Source organism: Malaclemys terrapin, chromosome 2 (genome assembly GCF_027887155.1).
Source record: "Malaclemys terrapin pileata isolate rMalTer1 chromosome 2, rMalTer1.hap1, whole genome shotgun sequence".
NCBI lineage: Eukaryota > Metazoa > Chordata > Testudines > Emydidae > Malaclemys > Malaclemys terrapin.
In genome coordinates, this window is record NC_071506.1 from 237,784,755 (window position 1) to 237,811,223 (window position 26,469).

Sequence of the window (26,469 nt, forward strand, 5' to 3'; positions counted from 1 at the left end):
CAGTAACAACTAGTTCTAAAAGTATCTTGCAGAATGCAGTGTTTTTCAGAAAATCAAAATAAACCACAACTCAACAGTAGATAGCTGGCCTCACAGAAGTGGTTTCTTTACAGACTTGAATAGAGAGAGAGAGAAGGTGGTGGTTTAGTGAACTTGCCAGGGAAGGGAATTCCAGGCATAAGGGGCAGTATGGAAGTATCACAGAGTCTGGAGCTGGAGAAAGAGGAACAAGAAGCTCCAAATTAAATACATGCAAATTATATGTAGAAGTAAAATATTCTTTCTGCAAGAGCTGGTTATTATTATTAATGTGTATTATGGTAGCACCTCAAGGCCAGGGCTCTGTTGTGCTAGCCACTGTACAAATGTATAACAAAGACCGCTCTAGCCCCAAAGATATTTTACAGTATTGTGTTCAAGACAACATTCAAAAGAAACTTATGTATCTTTAAAGAAAACTAATTCTATGATATTTATTTTGGTATAGGGAATCAGTGGACCTCCAGGCGAGCCAGGTCCAAAAGGTATTCAAGGAAATAAGGTAAGATATAGGACTGTCTGTGTGGAATATGGAGTGTGTGCAAGATAAGCAGAGTGCTAGATTAGTTTTATCACTGCGATGTCATGAGTTTCTTGACAGTGGTGTGCTCAGCATGAGAATAATGTACAGTAGGGCAGTGTCATCAGGGTAGTAAATCTTAGCTTTACTGACAAAGCTCTAAATTCGTTCAGGCAGCTTGCTACAAAATTACTTTTTAGGCTGAAATATTTTGTGCTTGAATATTGTTGAAGTTGTTTGATATGTTTCTGTTTTGCTGTTAGGAAATATTCAGATGTGAAAGATCTCTTAAGAAGAGTTGAGTATTTATGTAATGCTTTGTGTTCTGAGGACTGAAAAATGGAATTAAAAAACATTAGACAAGGAGTTGGTCCTGAATGAATACCAAGGCCTTTGACATATTTAAGATAGATTGTTCAAAATAATGAGTAGTTGTAACCAGAGCTAGTTAGAATTCATTGGCCCAAGTATTTGAGGAATGTAGGCATTCTTCCTGTTCACAAATTATTAGCAAATTGATTTATGCAAATATATTTGTTCTACTCATAAAATTTCCATTATCTTCAATGAGTGTTGTACAGTTAAATCCTCAACCATCTCTTTCAAAATATAGGGGTTGAGGTTAACACCTGCAAGTTATCCATTTTACAGCAGAACTATGGGTAGCCTAAAGAATGAAATACCATTTTTAGGTTCCATTAGAATTGCGTGTACAATTTGGGATATATTCAAGTTTTGTTCCTGAGGCAACAAGTCCAGTTGAAGACACGAAGGAACAGTTTTATATGTGGAAAATATTTGATATAAATTATATTGGAATCTTGGTCTGATAATTTTTTCCTTTCCTGACAAATGCTTTTCTTGTTCTTTTTTGTCCATCTTTCATGCAAAACACAATTAAGGAAGCCCAGAGTGGATTATTTCAGCAAGAAAAAAAAAATGGTTCTGAAAGAAACTATTCATGCATGTGGCGAAATAGCCATGTCTCTACTAATCCTGATTTAAGCTTTGCAAAAGTTAGAAGTCTTGGCTTCTTTCTGTAATTTCACATTGACAATGCGTGGACCGTATTACCAGCTAATCTTATTGTATATTGCATTTACTTTTTCTGAACTGTATTGGTGCTTTCCTCTTAGTTTATATATTCCATTCTAGTGAGCACGGCAGATTTAGGGTTCATCTACTGCAGCTGGGAAGTTGCTTCCCAGTGGAAGTAGACAAACTTTGCTCAAGTTTGTGAGCTAAAAATAGCGGTGTAGCCAGGATAGCGTGGGTGGTGGCTCAGGCCACCTGACTAAGTACCCAGGGGTCTGAGTGGATTTATACTCAGGCAGGTAGCCCGAGTTGCCAGCCATGCAACCACTGGCTACATTGCAATTGTTTGTGTGCTAGTTTGGGCACAGACAGATTTTGGTGAAATCTGGTGGGAGGGCAGTACAACTGTGGACTTTCGTATGAGTACCAGGAATAACCACACATACCAGCAAATGAGAAAGAAGCTGGCAGCTTTCCAGATTTACTGGACTGGTGAACAGTGCAGGGAGAGGATTAAGCAGCTCAAGAGCGAGAACCAGAAAACCAGAGACCAGAACCGTGCCTTCAGCAACTCGCTTACATCATGCCCCTTTTAGGATGAGTTTGACTGGTTGTTGGGCACCGTGCCAAGCACAGAGCCATTGACCCTGTTGCCCTCAGAATTGACTGATGGGAAGTAGCGGCAGGTGCCACGTGAGCAAGGGTGAAAGTAACTTAAAGGATTTACCAGTATGCTGGAGTCCTGAGCAGGGGACAGGACCTCAACCGGAAAGGGTGTGGTCTCAACAGGAAGAAGCAGGGCCTTTAGAGTACCAGGCCCTTTAGAACGAGATTTAAAGGGCCCTGGGCTCCGGCTGCGGTAGTGGCAGCTGGGAGCCCCGGGCCCTGTAAATCACTGCCAGAGCTACCAGCTACAGAGGTGGCTGGGAGCCCTGGAGCTCAGGGCTCCGGCTGCCGCTACCGCCCTGGGCCCTTTAAATTGCTGCTGGAGCCCTGGGGTAGCGGCGGCAGGACTCCGGTGGTGATTTAAAGGGCCAGGAGCTCCCAGCCACTGCTACTGCAGTGGAGCCCCAGGCCCTTTAAATCACCGCCGGAGCCCCGGGGTCCTGGCCACCTCGGCTACCCAGGGACTGCGGCAGTGGGGCTCTGGCAGCAATTTAAAGCTGCTGCTGGGAGCCCCAGACCCTTTAAATTTCCTCCTGGGGAAGCCGGTCTGGTGTACTGGCTCTTGCCGGTATGTTGTACCAGGGCATACCGGCTTACTTTCACCTCTGCACATGAGGACAGTGGAGTGACACTGTTGCTAAAACTGGTCCCAGAGGAGGCTTTGCAGCAAGAGCATCAGCAGCACATCCTGGGGCTGTACTCTGAGAAGCTGTTTGATGGCCCCTTCAGGAGCAGCCCACCGCAAAGCCTGCAGCAGACACAGAAGGGACAGAAGCCACCCTTGAACCTGGTAAGTTTCTGTCTCCAATTTAATATTTATTAATACAGTAATGGGAGGGATTTCCACTCTATGAACCAATGCAAAAGTTATGAGAAGCCCTAGCTAGCTAGCAGTGTGTATCTGCTGATCATGACTGGTGTGGAGAAAGTAAATAAGGAAGTGTTATTTACTCCTTCTCAGAGCACAAGAACTGGGATCACCAACTGAAATTAACAGGCAGCAGGTTTAAAACAAACAAAAGGAAGTATTTCTTCACACAATGCACAGTAAACCTGTGGAACTCTTTGCCAGAGGATGTTGTGAAGGCCAAGACTAACAGGGTTCAAAAAAAAAAAGAAGAACTAGATAAATTAATGGAGGGTAGGTCCATCAATGGCTATTAGCCAAGATGGGCAGGGATGGTGTCCCTAGCCTCTGTTTGCCAGAAGCTGGGAATGGGAGGCAGGGGATGGATCACTTGATGATTACCTGTTCTGTTCATTCCCTCGGAAGCACCTGGCATTGGCCACTGTTGGAAGTCAGGATACTGGGCTAGACGAACCTTTGGTCCAACCAGTATGGCCATTCTTATGTTCTTAATGATGGTGTAGTGAGTCGGTGTGGCTCCCCTCCTGTCCAGAAGAGGGAGCCCACGTACCGGCACCAGAGTGGGTGGGACCACCACCGCCTGTCCCCGCCCCCCGGAAGTCAAGGGGCGGGACAGGAAGTATAAAGGCCGGCCGCCAGAGCTCAGTTGGAGCCCAGCCACCGCAGGGAGCAGACGTGCGGCCGGGAGCTCCTGCCCAGGAGACCGTTGAAGACCGGGGCTTGGACCCTGGCTGGCCTGAGCTACCCCGGGCCCGCTACGAAGAGGAGCCGCCGGAGCCCGCTCACGCCCGCCACTGGGAGAACCCCTGGGAACCGGACCCCACTAACCCTGAGGGTGAGACTGGACCCGAACCCCTCAGCCCCTGCTGCTATCCAGAGGAGCCGCCTGAGGACCATTGGCCGGACTTCCCGGCAGAGCTACCAGACTTGCCGCCGAGCCCGGGCAGAGAGGAGCCCATGCAGGTGGACTGGCCCGATCCCGGCGCAACGACCGAGGTAGGCGGGGAGGGGGATCACGGAAGTAGCCCGGGGATAGCCGACCCCGGTCCGGCTGCAACTGAGTGTGAGCCTATGTCAGTGTGTTGCGGTCTGGATACCCCACTGACCAGCAGCGGCAGCAACCGCTGTTAGGGCCCCGGGCTGGAACGCAGTGGAGTGGGTGGGCCTGCGTTCCCCCCTGCCACCCTCCGTACGGGTGGCAGGCTTCCCCCTCACCCAACGCTCGGCTACAGAAGCCTGGGTCTTGAACTATTTGCCTGCTCAGCCCCTGCAACAAGGGCCTGAGTTAACTGTGTTTGCCCCGCCCTGATCCAGGGCCTGGGCGCTGAACTATTTGCTCGCTCAGCCCCTGCAACAAGGGCCTGAGCTTACCTGTGTTGCCCCGCCCTGATCCAGGGCCTGGGCTCTGAACTATTTGCTCGCTCAGCCCCTGCAACAAGGGCCTGAGCTTACCTGTGTTGGCCCGCCCTGATCCAGGGCCTGGCCTCTGAACTATTTGCTCGCTCAGCCCCTGCAAACAAGGGCCTGAGCTTACCTGTGTTGGCCCGCCCTGATCCAGGGCCTGGGCTCTGAACTATTTGCTCGCTCAGCCCCTGCAACAAGGGCCTGAGCTTACCTGTGTTGGCCCGCCCTGATCCAGGGCCTGGCCTCTGAACTATTTGCTCGCTCAGCCCCTGCAAACAAGGGCCTGAGCTTACCTGTGTTGGCCCGCCCTGATCCAGGGCCTGGGCTCTGAACTGTTTACTCGCTCAGCCCCTGCCAACAAGGGCCTGAGCTTAACTGTGTTGGCCCCGCCCTGATCCAGGGCCGGGGCTTTGAACTGTTTCCTCGCTCAGCCCCTGCAAACCCGGGCCTGAGCCAACCGTGTTCGCCCCGCCCTGATCCAGGGCCTGGGCTCTGAACTGTCTGCTCGCTCAGCCCCTGCAACCAAGGGCCTGAGCCTAACTGTGTTTGCCCCGCCCTGATCCAGGGCCTGGGCTTTGAACTCTTTGCTCGCTCAGCCCCTGCAAACAAGGGCCTGAGCCTAACTGTGTTTGCCCCGCCCTGATCCAGGGCCTGGGCTCTGAACTATTTGCTCGCTCAGCCCCTGCAGTAAAGGGCCTGAACTTTAACTGTGGCTGCTCCGACTCTGCACTAAAGAGCCGGAGTTCCGGGACTAACTGACTACTTGTTCCCACAGCAGTGAGTCGGTGTGGCTCCCCTCCTGTCCAGAAGGGTCGAGCCCCGGCTAGGACCTACTACAGATGGATTATATGCCGCTCTTGACTTGGCTCCCCCACGCCACCCCACCAGGAAATGCAAACAGTAAAAATGCCTTGGAAATGAAGTTTTACTGGAAAGGCACACATTTTTGCTAGGGTATTCCTGTTTCTTAAAAATAATAATGTACATAGCCATGGCTGTAAATGTGCCACTCTGTAACCACTCAACAGTTTTACAAGCTACCTGCAAACAGTTAACTGTATGAGGGTGGGGGAGGTGGAAATGTGTTCCATTTACAAATTTAGTCCACTTCAGTTAAAGGTAGTCCATGCAGTCCATAGATTACAAAATCATTTGTGCCAAGTATGACGGATTTGAAATTTTGTCCAGAAATGGGGAAGGAGGGTAAGGAGGAAGGTTGTGGAGTTCTGTGTGTTTGCATGCAACCATAAAAGGCTAAGCTATGTGGAAGCTAATGCATCAACCTTCATGAATTCTGACCCAATCCCGGGTGCTGATAGCTGCAAACTTTTCCTGAAGCAGGAACTCCAGAGAGGCAGTCACATTTCAGGGAAGGGTATATTTTCAAGAACCAACTCAGTAGCTGACCAGCCTACTCCACTTAAAGATGTGCTATTCAGTCAATACTTCAGTTGCATATGCTGCAGGTTTCCCATCAGCAGCTTGGAATGACATCTCCCTTTGCCAATTGGACACCACAAGAACTGTTGTGGCCTCCAAAATATGGAATGCCTAAAATGATAGAAAAAGCTTTTGTAGCAAGGCCACTGGCTGCCCTCTTACCCCACCCCAAACCCAAGTAGTTATTCAATTTTTAGAAAACAAAAAGAAGCTTAGAATTTTTATCTTACCATTGTCTCTGCATTTCTTTCACTGCGATTAACCAGACTGCTTCCGTGGAGCTTCTTGGTCTGATACATCCCTGATAGGTTAACATAGGCTTGGTCTACACTACCCCCCCTAATTCGAACTAAGGTACGCAACTTCAGCTACGTGAATAACGTAGCTGAAGTCGAAGTACCTTAGTTCGAACTTACCTTGGTCCACACGCGGCAGGCAGGCTCCCCCGTCGACTCCGCGGTACTCCTCTCGCCGAGCTGGAGTACCGCAGTCGACGGCAAGCACTTCCGGGTTCGACTTATCGCGTCCAGACTAGACGCGATAAGTCGAACCCAGAACTTCGATTTCCAGCCGTCGAACTAGCTGGTAAGTGTAGCCAAGGCCATAGGGGTATAGACTCTTTTACAGGACTATGATACCTCACAAGGCATACTTTGTATGAAATGTATAGCGTACTCTATTTATAAGAATCACTGATATAAGAATCAACCGATCAAAACTACAGGGACAAAATTATTCCTATACTAACCTATACCCTGGTTGTAAGAATCAACCACTTATAAAAATCAAATAATCCGAGATGGATGTGATTCTTATAAAAGGAGTGCACTTTATCATTTGAAAACTCACAATTTGCTGATCATTATTGTCATGGTAAAATGTGTGGCAACATTGAATGTAAAGTTATAAGATTCTATGGTATGATATTACTAAGACATGTTCCAAATCTGGAAAGCAGTTCCTTAGAGACAAACAAACCAGTTCCTTAGAGACAAAAGGCAAACTGACGCTTTCGCCAGTTGTCAGCTAAATCAAATGGATTATCGTCTGGTTAAGTGGCCATTCTTTAGCAGGAAAAAAGAGTATGGGTGAAAAATCTACATCTTGATAAAGAAATAGCTTGGAGTTCCTGTCCATGCAGACTCTCTGTCTCTTGAACCTCAGCTAGAGATGATTCTCAAAGAAGAGAAAAAACTATAAGAAGGGACAGCAAACGCCCCAAATGATTCCTCCCTTTATATCTACCCATGGCATCAACAATACTTGAAGAACAAAGGAAGCAGCATTGACTGGGGGAGGGATCCTGACTGAAAAGAATTCAGCCATAAGACAGCTGGAATATCTGGTGAGAGAGAAGTTGCTCTGAATTCATTTAGCTTGTTAAGTTAGGCATTAGTTGCATTTTATTTTTATTTTCTTGTAACCGATTATGACTTTTATGCCTCATTACATGTAGACACTTGCAATCTAGATTTCTGTAGTTAATACACTTTTTTTTTTATCTAAACCAATGTGTTTGGGAAACTCCATTTGGGATAACAGGATTTGTGCATATAATTTTCTATTAATAAAATGACAGACTTTATATGAGCTTGTATTGTCCTGGAGAAAGCTGGGCAGTACAAGATGTACATTGCTGGGGGAAAGTCTGGGACTGGGAATTTGCTGATGTTGCTCTGCAGTATAATTCAAGAGTGGCTGGCAACAGCACTCATACAGTATAACTGGGAATAACTTACATGCTGGAGGCACTGTGTGAATTGCTGTACCTAACTGTTGTGGCAAGGCACCTCCTCTGTCCTGCCAGGCTTAGCACTTCCTCCTTTGGTGGTGGTGGGGGCAGGGCCTGGATTAAATCAGCTCCACTCTGGACAGTGTTTGTCTTCCCACTCTGGGTTTATCAATATTTTCAAGGTAGGCCTTCGGGCAGGCCCCAGGAGTGCTCCTCCTCCAAACAAATTCACAAACACAAAATAAAGGGGAATACCTTTTCCTACCCCTCGCTGGGGGGGTGATGTCCTGTTATTGGCCCTGGGCTGCCAGTCCTTCCCCCTAAACCCGCATTCAGTATGGTTGTTTCCTCTGAAGGGAGGACAGCAGCCTCTCAGTGGAGAAGCCTCTCTCTCTGCTGTCACTATCCCTATAGCAGCTTGTCTCCTCCTCCTCTCTCAGAGGATGGGTTTTTAAAGGTGTCAGGTAGCCCTTAATTGGACTCAGGTCAGATAAGGGCACCTGAGGTAGTTCCTTTTCAGTTTATAGGGAAAAGGGCCTTTATCATTCTAGGGCTAATATACCTGCCTTCAACCAATCTCTTGCAAGCCCAGAACTCAATAGGACCATTCTCTTGCAAGGCTTGGAGGGCATGGTGGCTGAGCAGCTGCTGAGATGGACAGGAATGCTGCAGGGAAGGGCATTTGTGCTCAACCAACTAGTCCCATCCATGCTCTGGCACAAACTCAACACCCTGAGCCTGCCCCTGGGTACCCTGGCCCACCTCCAGAAGTTAGTTCTGGAGTTCTTATGGCCAGGACTGCACTGGGTCTCTGCAGGGGTCTTGAGTCTCCCCCTGGAGAAGGGAGGACAGGGCATGATTTGCCTTCACACTCAGGTCCATATCTTCTGCCTCCAGGCCATGCAGAAACTTCTTTATAGTGCTGGTAGTCCAGTGGGGAGCACATTGGCACACACTTTCTTGTGCTGCTTCCAAGGGCTTCGATATGACCAGCACCTCCTTTATCTCCATCTGAGAGGTCTTCCACCCAGCCATTGAGTTTTCCAAGCTGTTCTGGACTGCAGCACAGGGTACTGCAGAAGGGAGACAGGCCATGCTGTGGATGACGCGGCCAGAGTCGCTACTCTTGCAACCATTAGTGATATTAGCTGCTAAAAAAAAGCTATTTCTGTTGAGTACTGTCCTTCTCCCTTAGCTGCTGCTCTTGTTCCAGAAACTGTGAAGCAAGTGCCTGTTCCCTTGCTGAAACCCTGTCCTCAAGCTGTGCAGCCAGCCTGAGCCTTTCCTCTTGCCTCTGGGCATGCTTTTTCTTTAGCCATAAGTCCCTTTGGCTTTCGTACTGGACCTGCTTGTTGTTCCTGTCTGGAACTTCAACCAGAACTTCATCAAAGAAATGCTTCATCTTGGAACGGTCTGTGAAGGTACTTTGGGCCAGGCTTATATAGTACTGTGAGCTGGCTGTGGAGGTACAACAACCAGTAGAATTCAAGGGGGCCTGGAACAGGGCAATACACAAATAAATAACTCAAATAACTCAGTGAGGGACACAGAAGTCATTCTTGTGGAATTTCAAGGATATAAAATGTTACTTTGTAATATTGTGTGAAAGGGATGCTTCAGTCCACTGAAGCTCCCAGAACACAACTTGGTAATCACAGTGAAAAGTGTAGAGACAATGGTAAGTTAACTGAAGACAGCTTTCAATTTTTTTCTAAAAATTGCAGAACTACTTGGGTTTGGGGTGGTGTAAGGGAGCAGCCAGTGGTCATGTTACAAAAGCTTTTTCTATCATTTCAGGCGGTTCACATTTTGAAAACATACTTGTTCTTGTAGAGCCTGATTGGCAAAGGGAGATGTTATTCCAAGCTACTGGTGGGAAACCTGCAGTGCATGCTGTTGAAGTAATCAAACTGTAAACATACGGGACGCACCCCTGCGGTGCCTCCTGCTGGTCATCTCAGGCTTTCCCAGCATGGGCGCCCTCTGCAGGCCAGTGTCCCACTTGTAGCTGGTCCCATGTCCCTCCCAGACCCCAGTGCCGCTTTACCTGGGGGCTGTCCCCTGGCAATACCCCCTATGAGTCTCTATGGGTCTTCCCTCTCTGGGAAACCCCCAGCCCTCTAATCTCCACCTTGTCTCAGTCGTGGGCTACTGCCAGTCACCATCTAGCCCCCGCTCACTGGGGCAGACTGCAGAGTAAAAGCCACTTCTTATAGGCAAGGGGGTTTGGACCTGCTGCCTTCCAGTTCCTCTATGGGCCTTGGACCAGGCCCTGCAGCCTGGGGAGTTGCCAGCCTGGAGCTCCCCTGCTCCTCTGGCTCTCCCCAGCCCTGCTTCATTCCCAGTATCCTTTCTGCAGGCAGCCAGGTCCTGTTCTCTCCCAGCCTGGAGAGAGACTCCTTCTGGGCCACTGGCTCACAGCCTTTTTATACAGGCCAGCTGTGGCCTGATTGGGGCATGGCCCAGCTGCGGCCGTTTCCCCAATCAGCCCAGCTTAGCAGCTCTCAGCCACAACCTTCTCCCAGGGCTGACTTTAATCGTTTTTCTGCTGGAGTGGGGGAGCCACCCCACTACAGAAATGTATAGTGACTGAACAGTACCTGTATGAGTGGAGTGGACTGGTCAGCTGCCACAGTGGCTCTGAAAAATATGCCCTTCCCTGAAATGTGACTGCCTCTCTGGAGTTCCTGCTTCAGGAAAAGTTTGCAGCTATTAGTAAGCCTATGTTTTAGTCATGAGTATTTTTAGTAAAAGTCATGGACAGGTCACGGGCAGTAAACAAAATTTTCATGGCCCATTACCTGTTGATGGCTTGTATGATATACCCCTGACTAAATCTTGGGGGAGAGGGGGGCAAGAACCTAGGGGGCACCACGGGTGTTCTTGGAGGGCAGCCCTGGTGCTCTGGGGGGACAGCCCAGGACTCCTGCTGGTGCTGGGGGCACAGGGTGTGGGGGTTGGCGAGACTGGCAGGCTCCCTACCTGGCAGCTCCTGGAAGCGGCAACATGCCCCTGCGGCCCCTGGGTGGAGTCGTGGTCAGACGGTTCCATGCGCTGCCTCCATCTTGAGCGCTGGTGCAGGTGGAGGCATGGTGGCCCGAGACTGCTCCAGCAATGGCTGGTGTGGCTGGCTCAGGGGCTGCCTGAGCTGCTCAGGTGGCCCCTGGGCCAGCTGCACCACCCGCTGCAGAAGTCACGGAGGTCCTGGAAAGTCACGGAATCTGTGACTTCCGTGACAAACTCAGAGACTTAGCTACTAGCACCTGAGATGGGGTCAGAATTTATGAAGGAATCAACAGGATACTGTGTTAGCGTCCACATGGCTTACCTGTGTGCAAACATAAGTCCACAGCCTTCCTCCTCCCCGACCCCAGCACATTGAGACAAAAATTCAAACCCAATCATACTTGGCACAAATGATTTTGTCACCTATTGACAGCATGGCCTACCTCTAACTGAAGTGGACTAGATTTGTAATTGGAACACATTTCTACCTCCCCCAGCCCTACACAGTTCACCGTTTCCAGGTGGCTCGATAGACTTTTGAGTGGTTACAGAGAGGCATACTTACAGGCATGGCAATGTAAGGTTATTATTTTTAAGAAGCAGGAAAGGCTCTAGCAAAAAATTTGTCTTTCACAGGCATTCTTTGCTGTTTCCATTACCCAGTCACCATTTTCAACTCCATGTGGTGATGGGAATGGGGAAGGGGCAGGAACGAAGATGCCTTGATACAATCTGCCATTAGTGGATACATGTTGCTAGCCAGGGCTTCTCATGACTTTTGCATTGGTTCTAGGGTGACCAGACAGCAAGTGTAAAAAATAGGGATGGGGGGGCACCTATATATGACAAAGGTCTGAATATCGGGATTGTCCCTATAAAATCTGGACATCTGGTCACCCTAATTGGTTCACAGAGCAGAAATCCCTCCCATTACTGTACTAACAAACCTTATAATGGATCCAGACACTTACTGGGCTCAGAAGTGGCTTCTGTAGCTGCTGCAAGCTCTGCAGTGGACTATTGCTCACGAGTGCATCAAACAGGTCCTGTGAGTATGAACCCAGAATTTGCTGCTGCTGCTCCTGTTCCAAAGCCTGCTCTGAGACCAGTTTCAGCAGAGTGACTTCATGGTCCTCACACAGTGCCAGCTGCTGGCTCCCACCAGTCCCATACTGGATTCTGGGGCCAGCAGGACATCATCCTGACTGACCAGGTCATCCTGCACCACTGTTGGCTCCGTGCTGCAGTGACATATAAAATAGGCATGATGTCAGTGAGTTGCCCAAGGTGTGATTCTGGTTCCTGGTTTTCCCATACTTGATCTAGAGCTGCTTAATCCTCTCCCTGCACTGGTCATCAGTCCAGTAAATTTGCAACACTGCCACTCATCTTGCTATTTGTTGGTATGTGTGATAATTCCTGATACTCTTAATAAAGTCCGCAGTTGTGCTGGCCTCACACCAGAGATTCACCAAAGATCGGGCTGTGCTCCGATGACCATGAAGCAGCATGCTTTGCAAAAGGCTTGTTTTGTTTGGTCTCCATTGCAAACACAGAAGGCTCTCTGCTGGTGTGTTTGCAGTTCGGTCATCAGAACACAATGGAAGGGTTAATGCTGACTTACTGAGCTGCTGCTGTATGCCGGGGGGGCATGCTTCTGTTTTCATTGGAGTCGATGGGAGTTTGTTGGGATAGAGAGAACAAAGGAAGCTGTCCCATGAGATTGTGAGATACTTTTGGCAGACTCCCAGGACCCAAAGTCAGGGGGCTGCATTTGCACTTCAAAGCCATATGGCTTGAACCCAGGGTCACAGCTTGACTTGGGCTAGACCACTGGTCTCCAGCCTTTTTGTGGCCAATAGCACATTCATATTTGCAGAAGAGTGTGGCGGGCGCCAATGATTTTTCAAGGCTTATTTTGCATTTGTACATTAAATAATACGAAAAACATCATATTTAATATTACATAATATATGAATCCATAAGATAAAAAAGGTAATTAATACCTTTTACATGTAAAATTAAATTATTCGGCAATTACTCTTTCACCTTACCATGTGAATTTGCTGGTCCAAATGTATTTATTATTCTTACTTTAACAGTACAGATAGCCAGTTATGGTTAATTAAAAAATATTCTTTGTATTGTTACTTGTATCTGGATTTCAATAAACAAACAAACACATATGAAAAAAGTTAAACACAAGTTAATCATACATGCTCATCAGCACCTAATGGAAAATAGATATCATTAATTCACATGTTTCAGAGTAACAGCCGTGTTAGTCTGTATCCGCAAAAAGAAGAACAGGAGTACTTGTGGCACCTTAGAGACTAACAAATTTGTTAGTCTCTAAGGTGCCACAAGTACTCCTGTTATTAATTCACATGTTTTTTCTAATAAAGTCAGTGTGATTTTTGGCACTGCATTTCTTCAGCCAATTTTTCGTAGTTGGGAGAGTAGGATGATATTCCCGTTCGTAAGCAATCGTCAAGATGGGCATCTGTAAGCCGAGATCCGTATTTTGATTTTATGATGTTCATTGTTGAAAACAGAACTTCGCATAGATAAGTGGAACTGAAATAAGATTTTATTTTGTATGCTACATTTTTTAAGGCAGGAAACTTTTTTCGGTCAACCAGATTCCAAAAGTTTTCATCTGTTGCGCAGGATTTTAGAACAATATCATTTTGAAGGTCCAAAATCTCCAGTTCCACTTCTTCTGTTCTTACTTGAATGAGACTCGCAATTGATGTAGCCATTTCTGTTACCTCTATTTGGCAAGTAAAAGGATTCACAAGAAAGGCAACTACAGGCTCAATGATGGTGAACTGTTGAAATCTTTTTTCAAATTGTTCCAGAAGTGTTTGAATGTGGATAACAAATGGTGATGGGTTAAAATCACTGTCACATACCATTTTATTCATACTTGGGAAATGTACGAGAGACTTCGTCTTCATATGTGACATCCACAAGATCAGTTTTGCTATGAATGATTTTACAGAACCTATCATTTGAGCCACATGTTTGTCTTTTCCCCGGAGCTCAAGATTTAAAATGATCAAGTTGTCAGTGATGACGGCAAGAAAAGCCAAGTCCATTAACCAGCTGGAGTCTTCTAGTTGCTCAAAGTTCTGATTTGTGGACTTAAGAAATTCTTTGATCTCATCAATTAGGCTTTAAAAACGTGCAAGAACTTTACCTTTGCTCAGTCATCGTACTTCTGTGTGCAAGATAAGATCAGATTGTTTATCATCAACATCTTCCAACAGGGCCTTAAAAAGTCGGTGTTGCAAAGGTTTCTCTCAAATAGAGTTAATTATTTTAATAACGACAGTCATGATGTGTTGAAAAGAAAGAACTTTGACGCACAAAGCTTCTTGGTGGATAATGCAATGATAAAACATAAAGTTCGGAAAGGATTCATTCTTCTTGCAGAGTGCAATTAATCCATTGGCGCTGCCCATCATTGCTGGTGCCCCATCAGTGGTGATTGCAGAAAGCTTGTGTAGTGGCATACTAATTGATGTTGTGTATGATTTGAATAAATTATAGATGTCCTATAGAATCATAGAATCATAGAATATCAGAGTTGGAAGGGACCTCAAGAGGTCATCTAGTCCAACCCCCTGCTCAAAGCAGGACCAATTCCCAGCTAAATCATCCCAGCCAGGGCTTTGTCAAGCCGGGCCTTAAAAACCTCCAAGGAAGGAGACTCCACCACCTCCCTAGGTAACGCATTCCAGTGTTTCACCACCCTCCTAGTGAAATAGTTTTTCCTGATATCCAACCTGGACTTCCCCCACTGCAACTTGAGACCATTGCTCCTTATTCTGTCATCTGCCACCACTGAGAACAGCCGAGCTCCATCCACTTTGGAACCCCCCTTCAGGTAGTTGAAGGCTGCTATCAAATCCCCCCTCATTCTTCTCTTCTGGAGACTAAACAATCCCAGTTCCCTCAGCCTCTCCTCATAAGTCATGTGCTCCAGACCCCTAATCATTTTTGTTGCCCTCCGCTAGACTCTTTCCAATTTTTCCACATCCTCCTTGTAGTATGGGGCCCAAAACTGGACACAGTATTCCAGATGAGGCCTCACCAATGTCGAATAAAGGGGAACGATCACGTTCCTCGATCTGCTGGCAATGCCCCTACTTATACAGCCCAAAATGCCGTTAGCCTTCTTGGCAACAAGAGCACACTGTTGACTCATATCCAGCTTCTCGTCCACTGTGACCCCTAGGTCCTCACCCTTTGTTTGCCCTTTCATAGGCAATACTGTTAGTAACTCTTCTTTTAGGGTGAAGTCACTAAATACCATCCTCACCATAACTGCCAACTGCGCTGTATCTGATATATCTGTCAACTCACTATCGAATTGCAGTGAAAACCAGTCACATATTTCCAAGTCATCCTTTAGCTGAGTTTGCATGTCGCTTGAAATTGCATGTATCCTCCTCGTAACTGTGTTGTCTGATAACTGCAAGCCTTGTATTGCCGACAAAATCTCACGCTTGTTAGAAAATCCTGAAACAGACAATCAGCACCAGTCAAAATGCTTCCTTCAACAATTCACCGTCTTTCTTTGCGAGCAGATGAGCAATTTTAAAGGGAGCAATAGTAGCACTTTTAGACTTTATTACTTGTCTAGTGAAAACAGATTGCTGGGCAGATAGAAGAAAATTAATCAGCTCAAATCAAACCTTCCTCAACTCAGATTTAAGTGGATGGCTAATGTCAAAAGATCCGTGATTAGTTTGGAAATGGCGTTCGACATTATGTTTTTTCGGCACTGCAACAGCACCACCGCACAATAAGCAAACACATTTCCCTTTATTTTCAATAAAACAATAGGATTCTTCCCACTCTGCGTTGAAATAATACATACGTTGTCTTTTATTTGAACCACTCATTTTGGGGCAAAATGTTAAAAAAATAATAAATTGCAAAGCACGAGAAAACAGCAGTATCAGTGCAGTGAAAGAATACTCACATAATATATGGAAACACGGGTCACTGACATCCCACTGCGTGCGCAGGCGCAAGCAGAAAAAAAAGAGCAGTGATACACGAGTGACGAGAGGTTGGAATCAACAGCACGCGCATGAGACAGCCTACATCTGCACGACCATGATGCTACAAAGCCTAATAGGTTGTTCTGGCAAATGAAAATGAGTCCAGTTTGCGCTGGGCAGTGCGGAGAGAAGCCGAGAGAACATCTGTCCCCGGCCGGCACGGGGCCGCGGCACTACTTTTCACACCTTGTCACTAGGCGGGCGCACATACATCCCTGGATCTTGGGTCCGAGCCCTAGTTTCACGTGTTTTGTGTGTTGACGGAAGGGGGATTAGCCTTGAGCCTGTGTCTAAGCCCAGGCTTACATTGCAGACATACCCTTAGAGTTCTAAATCAAGCCAAGCATAGTGCAAGCAGGTAGTGTGTAATCTCCTGCATGCAGCAAAGCAAAGACAGTTAAATCCTGACATGAGGAGCTTGCTTTTCCATTGCATGTAAAGCTAGGCTAATACAGCAGAAAAGTATTGACAAATATTTTCATGTATATGTGCCAGTTCACTTCGCTGGTGTTCACAGACCCATTCGTTTGCTTCTTTGCAAACATTTGGTTGAGTGAGATTCTATTTGAAAAATTTTGGCAGAAAACAAAATTTGTCATTGTAACAGCACAAAAATATTCACAAGAGTATTCACATCGGATATGCTCAAGGCCATTTTGAAAGTCTTGTATTGTTATTATTTAATTTTTAGAGATGAACAGTTATAAATGTTTTTGGATAATTCACAAACAGAAAAGTATGCTTTTTTTTAAAAGCAAAAAATAACATTTACTTCCTGCAGCCATGAGACAAAATTGTTCACTGTGAATAGTTTCCCTAACTTTAATGCTGGTAAATTCCACAGATGTAGCAACATTTTGGATTAAGAGTCAATCCCTACTAATAAAAGTAAACACAAAACTTCATTAAAAAATATTTAAGGTTGAAAGGGGTTATCAATGATAACTACCTAGTACCAAAAAATGTATTAGAATTATGTTATGAAAACTATATCTCAAATTCCTCCAAAAGTGTGAAAACTTGGAAATGAATTGTTAAGGGAGGCTGCTACTTCACTCATACATGTTGTAAATTCCTTTTTTACTTACTTTCATGCAAGCTGTATCTCCCCAGGCAATCTTAATTTTGTCTCCTTGAAATTTAACTAAATACATGTAAAATTAAGAAGAACATACAACTATACCCCTTTAAAATGAAACTGCGTTTTTCAAATGTGCTATAATTAGCATAGTAGAGTGTATATTCTACAGTGATACATGTTACTTATAGTGATTTTAAAAAGTACATGGAAGATTACAATAAATATAGCTTCATTTGACATCAGGAAGTTAAATATCTTTCTTGTAGTGTGCACAAGCTTTAGTATTCTTAAAAAGTAAAGAAACACTGTTTATACTGGCACTACATTGAATTTAGTGAGCATAGTTCTCATATTAAATAATGAATTGTTTGGAAAAAGCTAAGAGGAGAAACAGCAATTATTGTTGAGAATGTGTCAGACCTAAAACAATAGAATTTTAATGCCCAGTAATATTAAACCCGGATCAAATGGTATTTTTGTTACCATTATCCTATTTAGTTTTAAACTCAATTGAAAGAAGATCTCAGCAAGAGAAAAGAAAGGGAACTCAAATGGGTGCATGAAAGAGAAACAATAACTCAAAAGATTTGGGAAGTGAAATTTTGTTTACACTTCCACAAAAAATTATGTAATATCCAGCCTTTGATAATTTTGGTAATTTGCACACTACCTAAAATCCTAAGACAATAAATCCACCGTGTACTCCAAATACCCTTAGATTTCATGTTCTGTGGAAAAGAAATAGCAGTGTCAATACATACTAACTGTGATAATAGCTGCTGAAAAGTTGGTTAAAATCCAGTGGTCACTTGAAGAAAAAACTATGTTTTACATGATTAAGAAACATCTCTGGGCACTATTTGAGCTCAGTAGGATTCCCATCTGCAGTCAGCACACCATCATGCACCCACACTTATGTAAGCACACACACAGCTAGAACATATGGATACTTGAGAAAGAACAAGTGCATTGGTTTAGGAAATATGCCACAGGGTCACCATCTTTTGAAAGTTCTATTACAAATTGCTGGAAGTGGATGCAAAACAGGGTGTCTCTTTGGAAGGCAGAAAACTAAGTTTGTAGAACACTTCCTAACAACAGAGTTAATCTCAGCTGAAAGGTGAGTCAGTCTTGTCTAGTAGTCACAGCTGGGCTGATGTCCACAAGTCAAAGACAGCCACAAAGCATCAGTCAGCAAGCAGGGATTAGAATAATTGCTAGAGCCAGCATCAATAGGTAAGAGACAGGGCAGTCTCTAACCAGGGTTGGAGACCAGAGATCAGAGATTCTTACTTAGAATCAGGAGGCAAGAGGCAGGGTCAGAGATTGGAGATCAGAAAGCAAGGTGAAGTCTGGCAACCGAGCAGTCTACATAGTTATCCAGACCACGTCCTGGACCACCCTCCAGGGTTAAATAGTCAGCATGGGCCAATCAGAAGGCTGTAGGCTGCTATTGCTCTGGTCTATTTGGGTAATACGCCCTGCCGTGCCTAATCTCCACAGTGCTCCTTGGCAGCCACCTAGCATGACCTCCTGGTGGCAATCTGGGAACATCAGCTGTCCCAGGTATTGCAGATGTGGGTTCTTGTCACCTGGGAGGCATAGCACAGCTGCTGTAAGGCAAGAATGGCTCTATGCCACATTTTTGCCTTCCCCATTCCTGGGGCTGGCTAGAAGCTAAACCAATCCATGATGCAAATTAGGTCCTGATCCAAAGCCCACTGAAGTGAAACATTTCCATTGACTTCAGTGGGCTTTGGATCAGACTCACACAATAGCCACAAAGCTGGTCTAATTTATGCTGGTTGGGTTAGTTCTCTTTTTATCAGCCAGGGATTGCCAGAGCCAGGTGCACTCTGGCTCAGACACTCCCTACTTGGTGGGGAAGAATGAATGGTGTTATGCTGGCTCAGTTGGCTTTTTCCATCAGGAAAATCCTCAGCTTTTCGTTTATGGCAACTTTAAGTCCTCTTTGTCTTGTTGGGGCAACACAAGAACTGGCCCAGAATTTGTAATTGCAAATATTCATGCTGGAACTCTGTTTCTGAGGGTTATGGTCCTCCATTCAGTGACTATAAACATGCTCTGAGACCTGTGCATGCTGTGCTATGTGTGCATTCGAAACAGCTAGAATGCTGAGTATCACAAGAAGCTATTTGCAAACAAGGTCAAGAGCTATATGGAGAAATCATTTGGTGAATACTTTTGAACAACTAATATTCAAGGAAATGGGCAGCTGTTTGTGGCAATTCATGAACAAGAAAGAGGAAACAGTTCTGTAATAAATTATATTCATTACAAATTAAATAGATGCATGCAGAACTGCCAGTTCTGCGCTAGGAGAAGATTTTACAAAGGTGTCTCAATAAAAAGATTTCCCTCCTCAATACACAAACACACACTCTTCCTGTAAGGGCCTCATACTTTGGCTGCTTCACATGGCCTGCATTACTGTACTATGCACCTCACAATCGTTTTAATGTCGTGTCTCATCCCTGCGAAGTTGGGAGGTAGTATTATCACCGATTGTACAGATAGGAAACTGAGAGCTAAAGGCCTTGTCCAAGATTGCATAGGAAATCTGTGTAGGAGCAGGGAACTGAATGTGGGTATCTCAAGTCCCAGGTTAGTATCTTAAACCTTGGACCCTCCTTCCTCTCAGCTTTATACCAGCAGCAGTCCTAAACTGTCAGCCAAAGCCACAGGAGGTTTTCTCTTTGTAGGGAAACTTTGGGTGGTACTGAGCCATATTATTGGCTATTGTGCCACACCAACGTGGCTGGGGTTTTCCTGTGCTCTGGCTGATGGAACAGCATCTTGAGGCCACCAGCGGACTACCTTATAGAAGAGTTATATGGATTGCCCATATATTCCTAGTATCAGGGGACAGCACAAAAAATGATAAAAACCATTTTTGCACCCTGCTTCATGATCTGCACTGAGGGTAGCTTGGGCACAGCCTAGGAATGAGGTGAGAAAATTCAATAAGGTCTTAACTTAACACCTATTGAAGTCAGTCAATGGAAAGTGTTGTATTGCCCTTAATGGGAACTGAGCCAAGTAAGTACACCTAATATTGTGTGATGTACTGCAGTTGGCTTCAGTAACTGTACCCCAGATAATTATTACCAAGTTGTCATGCACATCAACATTAATAATATTGTTCCTTGCACGTGAAAAGCTTTCCTCCCTCCACGTCTGGGTGGCTCTGATGCAGCTTCATCTGCCTCAAGTATTAATATTTAGCATTGCTTTAGGGTATTCAAATCATTTGTCCAACCAATCTCATATACAAAAATTATCAAGCTTCTTACAGAAGGCCAGCACCACATTGGTTCATAGAGCATCTATAATTGTTTTCTATCCTGGCACCCCTTCTTTAGTTATTTCTAGGCAAGACCACCTGTTTGGTGACTTGAATGCTCATGGGATTGGTAATAGGCTCTTTTAGTCATGAGTTCAATTCCAGCCCACACAGAAAGTTACACTCATATAAACAACAGGGAGATGTCAGCAAATTTCCCCCATCCCCAGCCTTGCACCCCTTGTGTACTGTCTTACACTGCTGAAGACCTTCTCGAGCAGTGTAAGATCATTAATTAGCTTTCCACTCCGTAAAAGGGTAGTGGACATGCACCAGCCTCTGTAACTTGAGCAGATTACCTAAATACTTCAACCAAAAACACACTGATTAGATAAAACATTAAAATAAATGTATTAACTACAGAAAGATAGATTTTAAGTTATTGTAAGCAATCGGCATAAAGGTCAGAATTGGTTATAAAAGGAAATAAAAAATAAAATCACAGTCTAATTCATAATTACAATGTTCAAAAGTGTCTTAGGTCAAGTAGAAAGGTGAAATTCAGGACACCATGAGGTGGTTTTGTTTAGATGAGATATGGAGTCAAATCTTCTCTCTGCTTCAGTCAAAGGTAGAATTTGAATCCACATCTTAAACTTCCCAGGCCAGTGCCTTAATCACCAGGCTATAGAGTGAGAGGGTAAAAATAACACTGGTCTACAATTTTTGAGAAGTCGTCTACTTCAGAGATAAAATGTGCTATTTATTATGTATTTTGATGTGCCGAATTCAAATATGACAATTAAAACAACTGATTAGCTACTGTTTCTAAGATATTTAAGTTTTTACATTTTATGTCTATGTATATTGTGTAGATAGTAGAGTTTTAATCATAAATTCTAAACCTAGGTCTTTTCATGTGTTTATGATTGCTTGACATGATAATATTTCACCTGTCCTGTTTATGTAACACTTTAAAAATCAGCAAAAAGGTTATATAAATAAAATTTATTATGAAACAAAAGGCAAAAAACTATTATGTACATAGTTTAGTCCTACTCAGTGTCTACTCGGCACTTCTTGGCTTGTCCCTTGTATTCATTAAATGGAGCATCTCTTGTCACTGTCCAGCAATAGTCTGCAAGCATTGATGGGCTCCATTTGCCCTGATAGCGTTTCTCCATTGTTGCAATGTCCTGGTGAAATCGCTCGCCGTGCTCATCGCTCACTGCTCTGCAGTTGGATGGAAAAAATCTAGATGAGAGAACATCGATGTTGTTGCAGGCTACAAGATCACCTTCCATGAACTGGCTTGAAATTAGACGAAGGTTTCTGACCATCAGAGGGGTGAAATATTGGAACAGCCTTCCGAGGGAAACGGTGGGGGCGAAGGACCTGTCTGGTTTTAAGATTAAGCTAGATAAGTTTATGGAGGGAATGGTTTAATGGGATAACATGATTTTTAGTCAAAGGAACAGTGTGCCATGGCAAGTAAATAGTATAATGGCTAATGAGGGTCAGGCTGGAGAATCTTGCCTACATGCTCGGGGTTTTACTGATCGCCATATTTGGGGTCGGGAAGGAATTTTCCTCCGGGGTAGATTGGCAGAGGCCCTGGAGGTTTTTCGCCTTCCTCCGCAGCATGGGGCAGGGATCGCTAGCAGGAGGAATCTTTGCTAATTGAAGTCTCTAAGCCACAGGAATTGGGGACTTTAACAGCAGAGTCAAGGGAAAGGGTAGGGACGGCTTTGTGGCCTGCATCATGTGGGAGGTCAGACCAGATGATCATAATGGTCCCTTCTGACCTTAAAGCCTTTGAGTCTATGAGTCTATGAAGAAGAATGGGACAAGATCCTTTTGACGGTCATGGAACATGAAAACCCTAACATCACCTGCCAGGAGATTCCATTGCTGTAGTCTGGAGCCCAACAGCTCTGCCTTACTCGTGGGTAGTTCCAAATCCCTGACAAGGTCATTCAGTTCACCTTGTGTTATGAGGTGTGGTTCAGAGGAGGAGGATGGGAGAAAATGTGGGTCCTGTGACATTGATGGTTCAGGACCAGAAGTTTCATGCTCTTCCTTGTCTGACTCAAGTGAGAATGATTCTGGTACATCAGGAACCAGCAGTCCTTCTCCGTGGGGTACTGGGCATATAGCTGATGGAATGTTTGGATAATGCACAGTCAGTCCACTTTTTCTTCTTTGACACACCTTTCCCAACTGGAGGCACCCATGCAGAAGTAACAATTGCTGGTATGATCTGTTGGCTCTCTCCAAATCATTGGCACTGCCAAAGGCATAGATTTCCTTTTCCTGTTCAACCACTGGCAAAGATTTGTTGCACAAGTGTTGCAGCATATGTGTGGGGCCCACCTCTTGTCCTGATCTCCAATTTTGCAGCCAAAATAAAGGTGATAGGCTTTCTTAACCATAGTGGTTATACTGCGCTTTTGTGATGCAAAAGTCACTTCACCACAAACATAGCAGAAGTTATCTGCACTGTTCACACAAGTATGAGGCATCTCTGCTCACTTTGGCTAAACAGAAATGTGTCCCTTTGCAAAATCAACCACTGACAAATAAGAGAGCACGACACTGTATGATTTCTAGAGCTGATATAGGGCAATTTGTTCAGCAGAGTGATGTAAGCTTCGTTATGATTGCATCATCCATGACTTCTAGGAATAACATGATGCAATTCATATCATGTATGACCCAATACCAGCTTCAGATTGCATCATTCATTGTTTTGCCTAAAAAGCAAGTACTGTCCAAACCCAGTCATAGATTTATTCATAGATCCAGTCATAGATGTATTTTAGTCATTTCTGGTTTAAATTGAGATCCCTTCCCTTTATAACTCACTTATCCTCTGCCATTCCCAAGTCAAGGGTCGTATATACTGACCCAATAGCATATCTTGAAAACTAGAGCCAATCAACAATTTTAAGCATCATTTTCGTTCTCAGTGACCCAGAATTAGTAAAGTTTGACTACATTTATTTCAGAAGCATTTTGGCTGTAGAGCAGTGGGAGGACATTGGGGCAAATTATGTACTATTACACTCCTCTTCCTGCATCTCAGTGTAACTCTTTGCTAGAAGACAGGCCAGAATTCTGGGGGAAACATCCTGGCCCCTTGAAATAAATGGCAAGTACTTAGTATACAAAGAGATAGTTTTAACTTTGTAGTGTAGACATAGCCTAAGTTAAACCGCTGTTGCATATCCACACTATGCTCCTTGTGTTGGCCAAGTGCATCCACAGTAACGGCTCTTGCATCAACACAGAGAGCAGTGTTGATGCACAGTGGAATAGCTCTGGGTAGCTATTCCACTGTGCAACTGGTTGCAGGGTGTTTTGGGAAGGGTTTGCAATGCCTCATGGAGGGGATTCAGCATCACATGATGCAGGTTTCTCAATCTCATCATTCCATAGGCATCATACTAGGTTTCTAGCAGCTTTTCAACTGCCCTGGCAATCTACGAGTCAGACATCTGTGTCAGAAAGCATGGATCCTGCACTGTTTTTTAGTATTGGGGAGGGATAGCTCAGTGATTTGAGCATTGGCCTGCTAAACCCAGAGTTGTGAGCTCAGTCCTTGAGGGGGCCACTTAGGGATCTGGGGCAAAAATCAGTACTTGGTCCTGCTAGTGAAGGCAGGGGGCTGGACTCAATGACCTTTCAAGGTCCCTTCCAGTTCTATGAGATAGGTATATCTCTATTTATTATTATTATTGTGCTGTGCGTTATGAACACATGGATATAAGAGGAGCTCAACAGGGAAGCTATTTACCACCACCCTGACCCCAGCTCCCTCCTTGTAGAAGTAGCATGTCTGCAGCTCCACACTAGAGGCAACTATTTGCCTCTGTTGCCTTCTGCTATGCCTGCTGCAGGGCTTTGAGTTTTACACAGCACTGCTGCATGTGTCCCTATCATAACCCTTCCCCTCATTGCCCTGAGCAAGTTCTTGCAGCTGGATTTGAGTTGTGCCTGCCCAGTCTCTTCTCCCCACAGACCAAGTAGATCCACCACCTCTGATGTGCTCCAGATAAGGCCGTGTATGCTGCATGGAGCCAGCATGCTCAGCTGGGCAGTTGCTATGTGGGCTCTCCACACTGAGCAAAGAGGAAGAGCAAGTTCAAAACTTCCTGGGGCTTTAACAGGGGAGGGGCGTTCACCTGTGTACTTGGCTACAGGGCAGCGGAGTTCAAAACGATGACCAGAGTGGTCACGGTGGGCATTGTGGGATACCTCCTGGAGTCCACTTAGAGAGATGTAAGCAACGTAGTGTCTACACTGACACTATGTTGCTCTAATTATGTCGTCCTAAGCTCTACGTCTCTCGTGGAGGTGGTTTTAGTATGTCGGCATAGCAGGCAAGTTATAGCAGCGGGAGGAGCATTGCAATGTGTACACCTCCATAATTAGGTCAGCATAAGCTGCCTTATGTCAGCAAAACTGTGTAGTGTAAACATAGCTTTATTCAACAAGCTAAGCATTTTAAATATTGTATGAACTACTTTAAAAACCTTATTAGTTTTACTAATTTGCTAAATAAAATACAATAAAGGGACTGTTCTTTTTAAAATTTTACTATTCTTAAAAAAGGCCACTAGATAGGATTAAGTATATACCACTGAACAAGGGTAAGGGTCTGAGAAAGGAAATCCAAAAGCTGTCCTGATCTCGACACACTGGCCCAAATTAACTACTGGGGTATGCAGCTGCAGCCACTGAGGTCAACTCACCTTGTTACCACAGTATATATTGTATCAAACATCAGGTACATTCGTATTCAGAGACCCTGGCAATATCAAGTAATGTTAGAGTAGATTAAGACTCTATTAGTGTATATATTGGGTTTATCACCAAGGCAGCTGAATAAAATGTTTGTCTTAATGTTGAGTTTATTTGGTTTAAATTAAATCCTAATGATGTTTTAAGCCAGTGATTTTAGTATTCGTTAGATAACACATCAGAACTAATTGTCTACAGATCTCATTTTTGTTAGTGAAACCTACCTTAACTGGATTAGAATCACACTAAGAACAGTTGAGAATCAGAGACTGACTAAGATTTACGGAGGAGCTATAATATACAGTCAGCAGTGTGGGGAGATATTAAGCTCAACAGTTAAGGCATAAATACTTCCTAATCCCCAAAAGAAAGAGCGAAGGACTAAGCAACACACATCAAGTTCCAAATAAGGTCAACAACCAAGGAACCAGCATAAAAAACAACAACAATTTGGAGTTTATGGTTGCAAAGAAAATCCTGTGGTCTCATTATTCTCAGATTGGTTAGATTTATGCAGTGACATCCTGACCCCAGTGATGTCAATGACACAACTCCCAGTGACTTCAACAGGCCTGGGACTTCATCCATGACATTTATTAATTTTGGAACTCATTTCCTTAGATCAGAAAAATTCTTTGTAAGTAAATACATATTTTCCCATCTGTAATGACACTAGGGACACATATTGTGGGGAATATTACGACAGTACCATAAGCACTTTGTTGTCTCTTAACTTCTTTTGTTTCTTTAGGGAGAGCCAGGTCCTAGAGGTCCTTATGGTCCCATCGGACTCCCTGGTGTTGGACTTCAAGGACCTAAGGTAATCATCAATAATACAGGTTTCAGAGTAGCAGCCATGTTAATCCGTATCCTCAAAAAGAACACGAGTACTTGTGGCATCTTAGAGACTAACGTTCTCTGTATGTATATTTATCTTCTTACTATTTGTTCCATTCTATGCATCAGATGAAGTGGGCTGTAGCCCACGAAAGCTTGTGCTCAAATAAATTTGTTAGTCTCTAAGGTGCCATCAATAATACAATACATTTCCTATCATGATGCAGTCTCTATGTGAATCCTTTGTAGTATATTTTAATGAAAGTTAGCTTGAGTTTACTGCCATAACAAGTGAGTTATTATTATTTGAAGCTGAAGAGTATATAAATTTAGAAGTTTACACACTTGCATAGGATGGAGTTAGCTGAGTTGCCTTTCAGCTATCCCAAAGCCTTATTATAATCTCACCTACAGCAGTGAAAATCAGAAGTAACTACTGAAATCAGTAGAGGTGAGATCAGTTTCATGGCTGAAGTACACATGGTCTGCCTCCAATCCTGCACCATTATGCATATTTATGTAAAGTGTATAAATATACCTTGGCTGCTTTTACACACAATATATATGGCCAGAGACAAGGGAACTAAATACTTGTTGGAGAATAAATGACTGATTTCTCCCATATTTCTTAGTTGGGAGATGGAGATTCCCTGCTATTT

General features: G+C 44.5%; 1 protein-coding gene across 2 annotated transcripts in view; it reads left to right on the plus strand.

The window, feature by feature from the left end:
• The window catches only part of COL28A1 (collagen type XXVIII alpha 1 chain), a 139,799-nt gene that overhangs the window by 24,269 nt on the left and 89,061 nt on the right, over positions 1–26,469 (plus strand). For both annotated transcript variants that reach the window (XM_054016739.1, XM_054016738.1), the window contains exons 11-12: positions 488–541; positions 25,725–25,793. In XM_054016739.1, the coding sequence (XP_053872714.1) occupies positions 488–541; positions 25,725–25,793 (123 nt within the window). The remainder of the gene's footprint in view (positions 1–487; positions 542–25,724; positions 25,794–26,469) is intronic.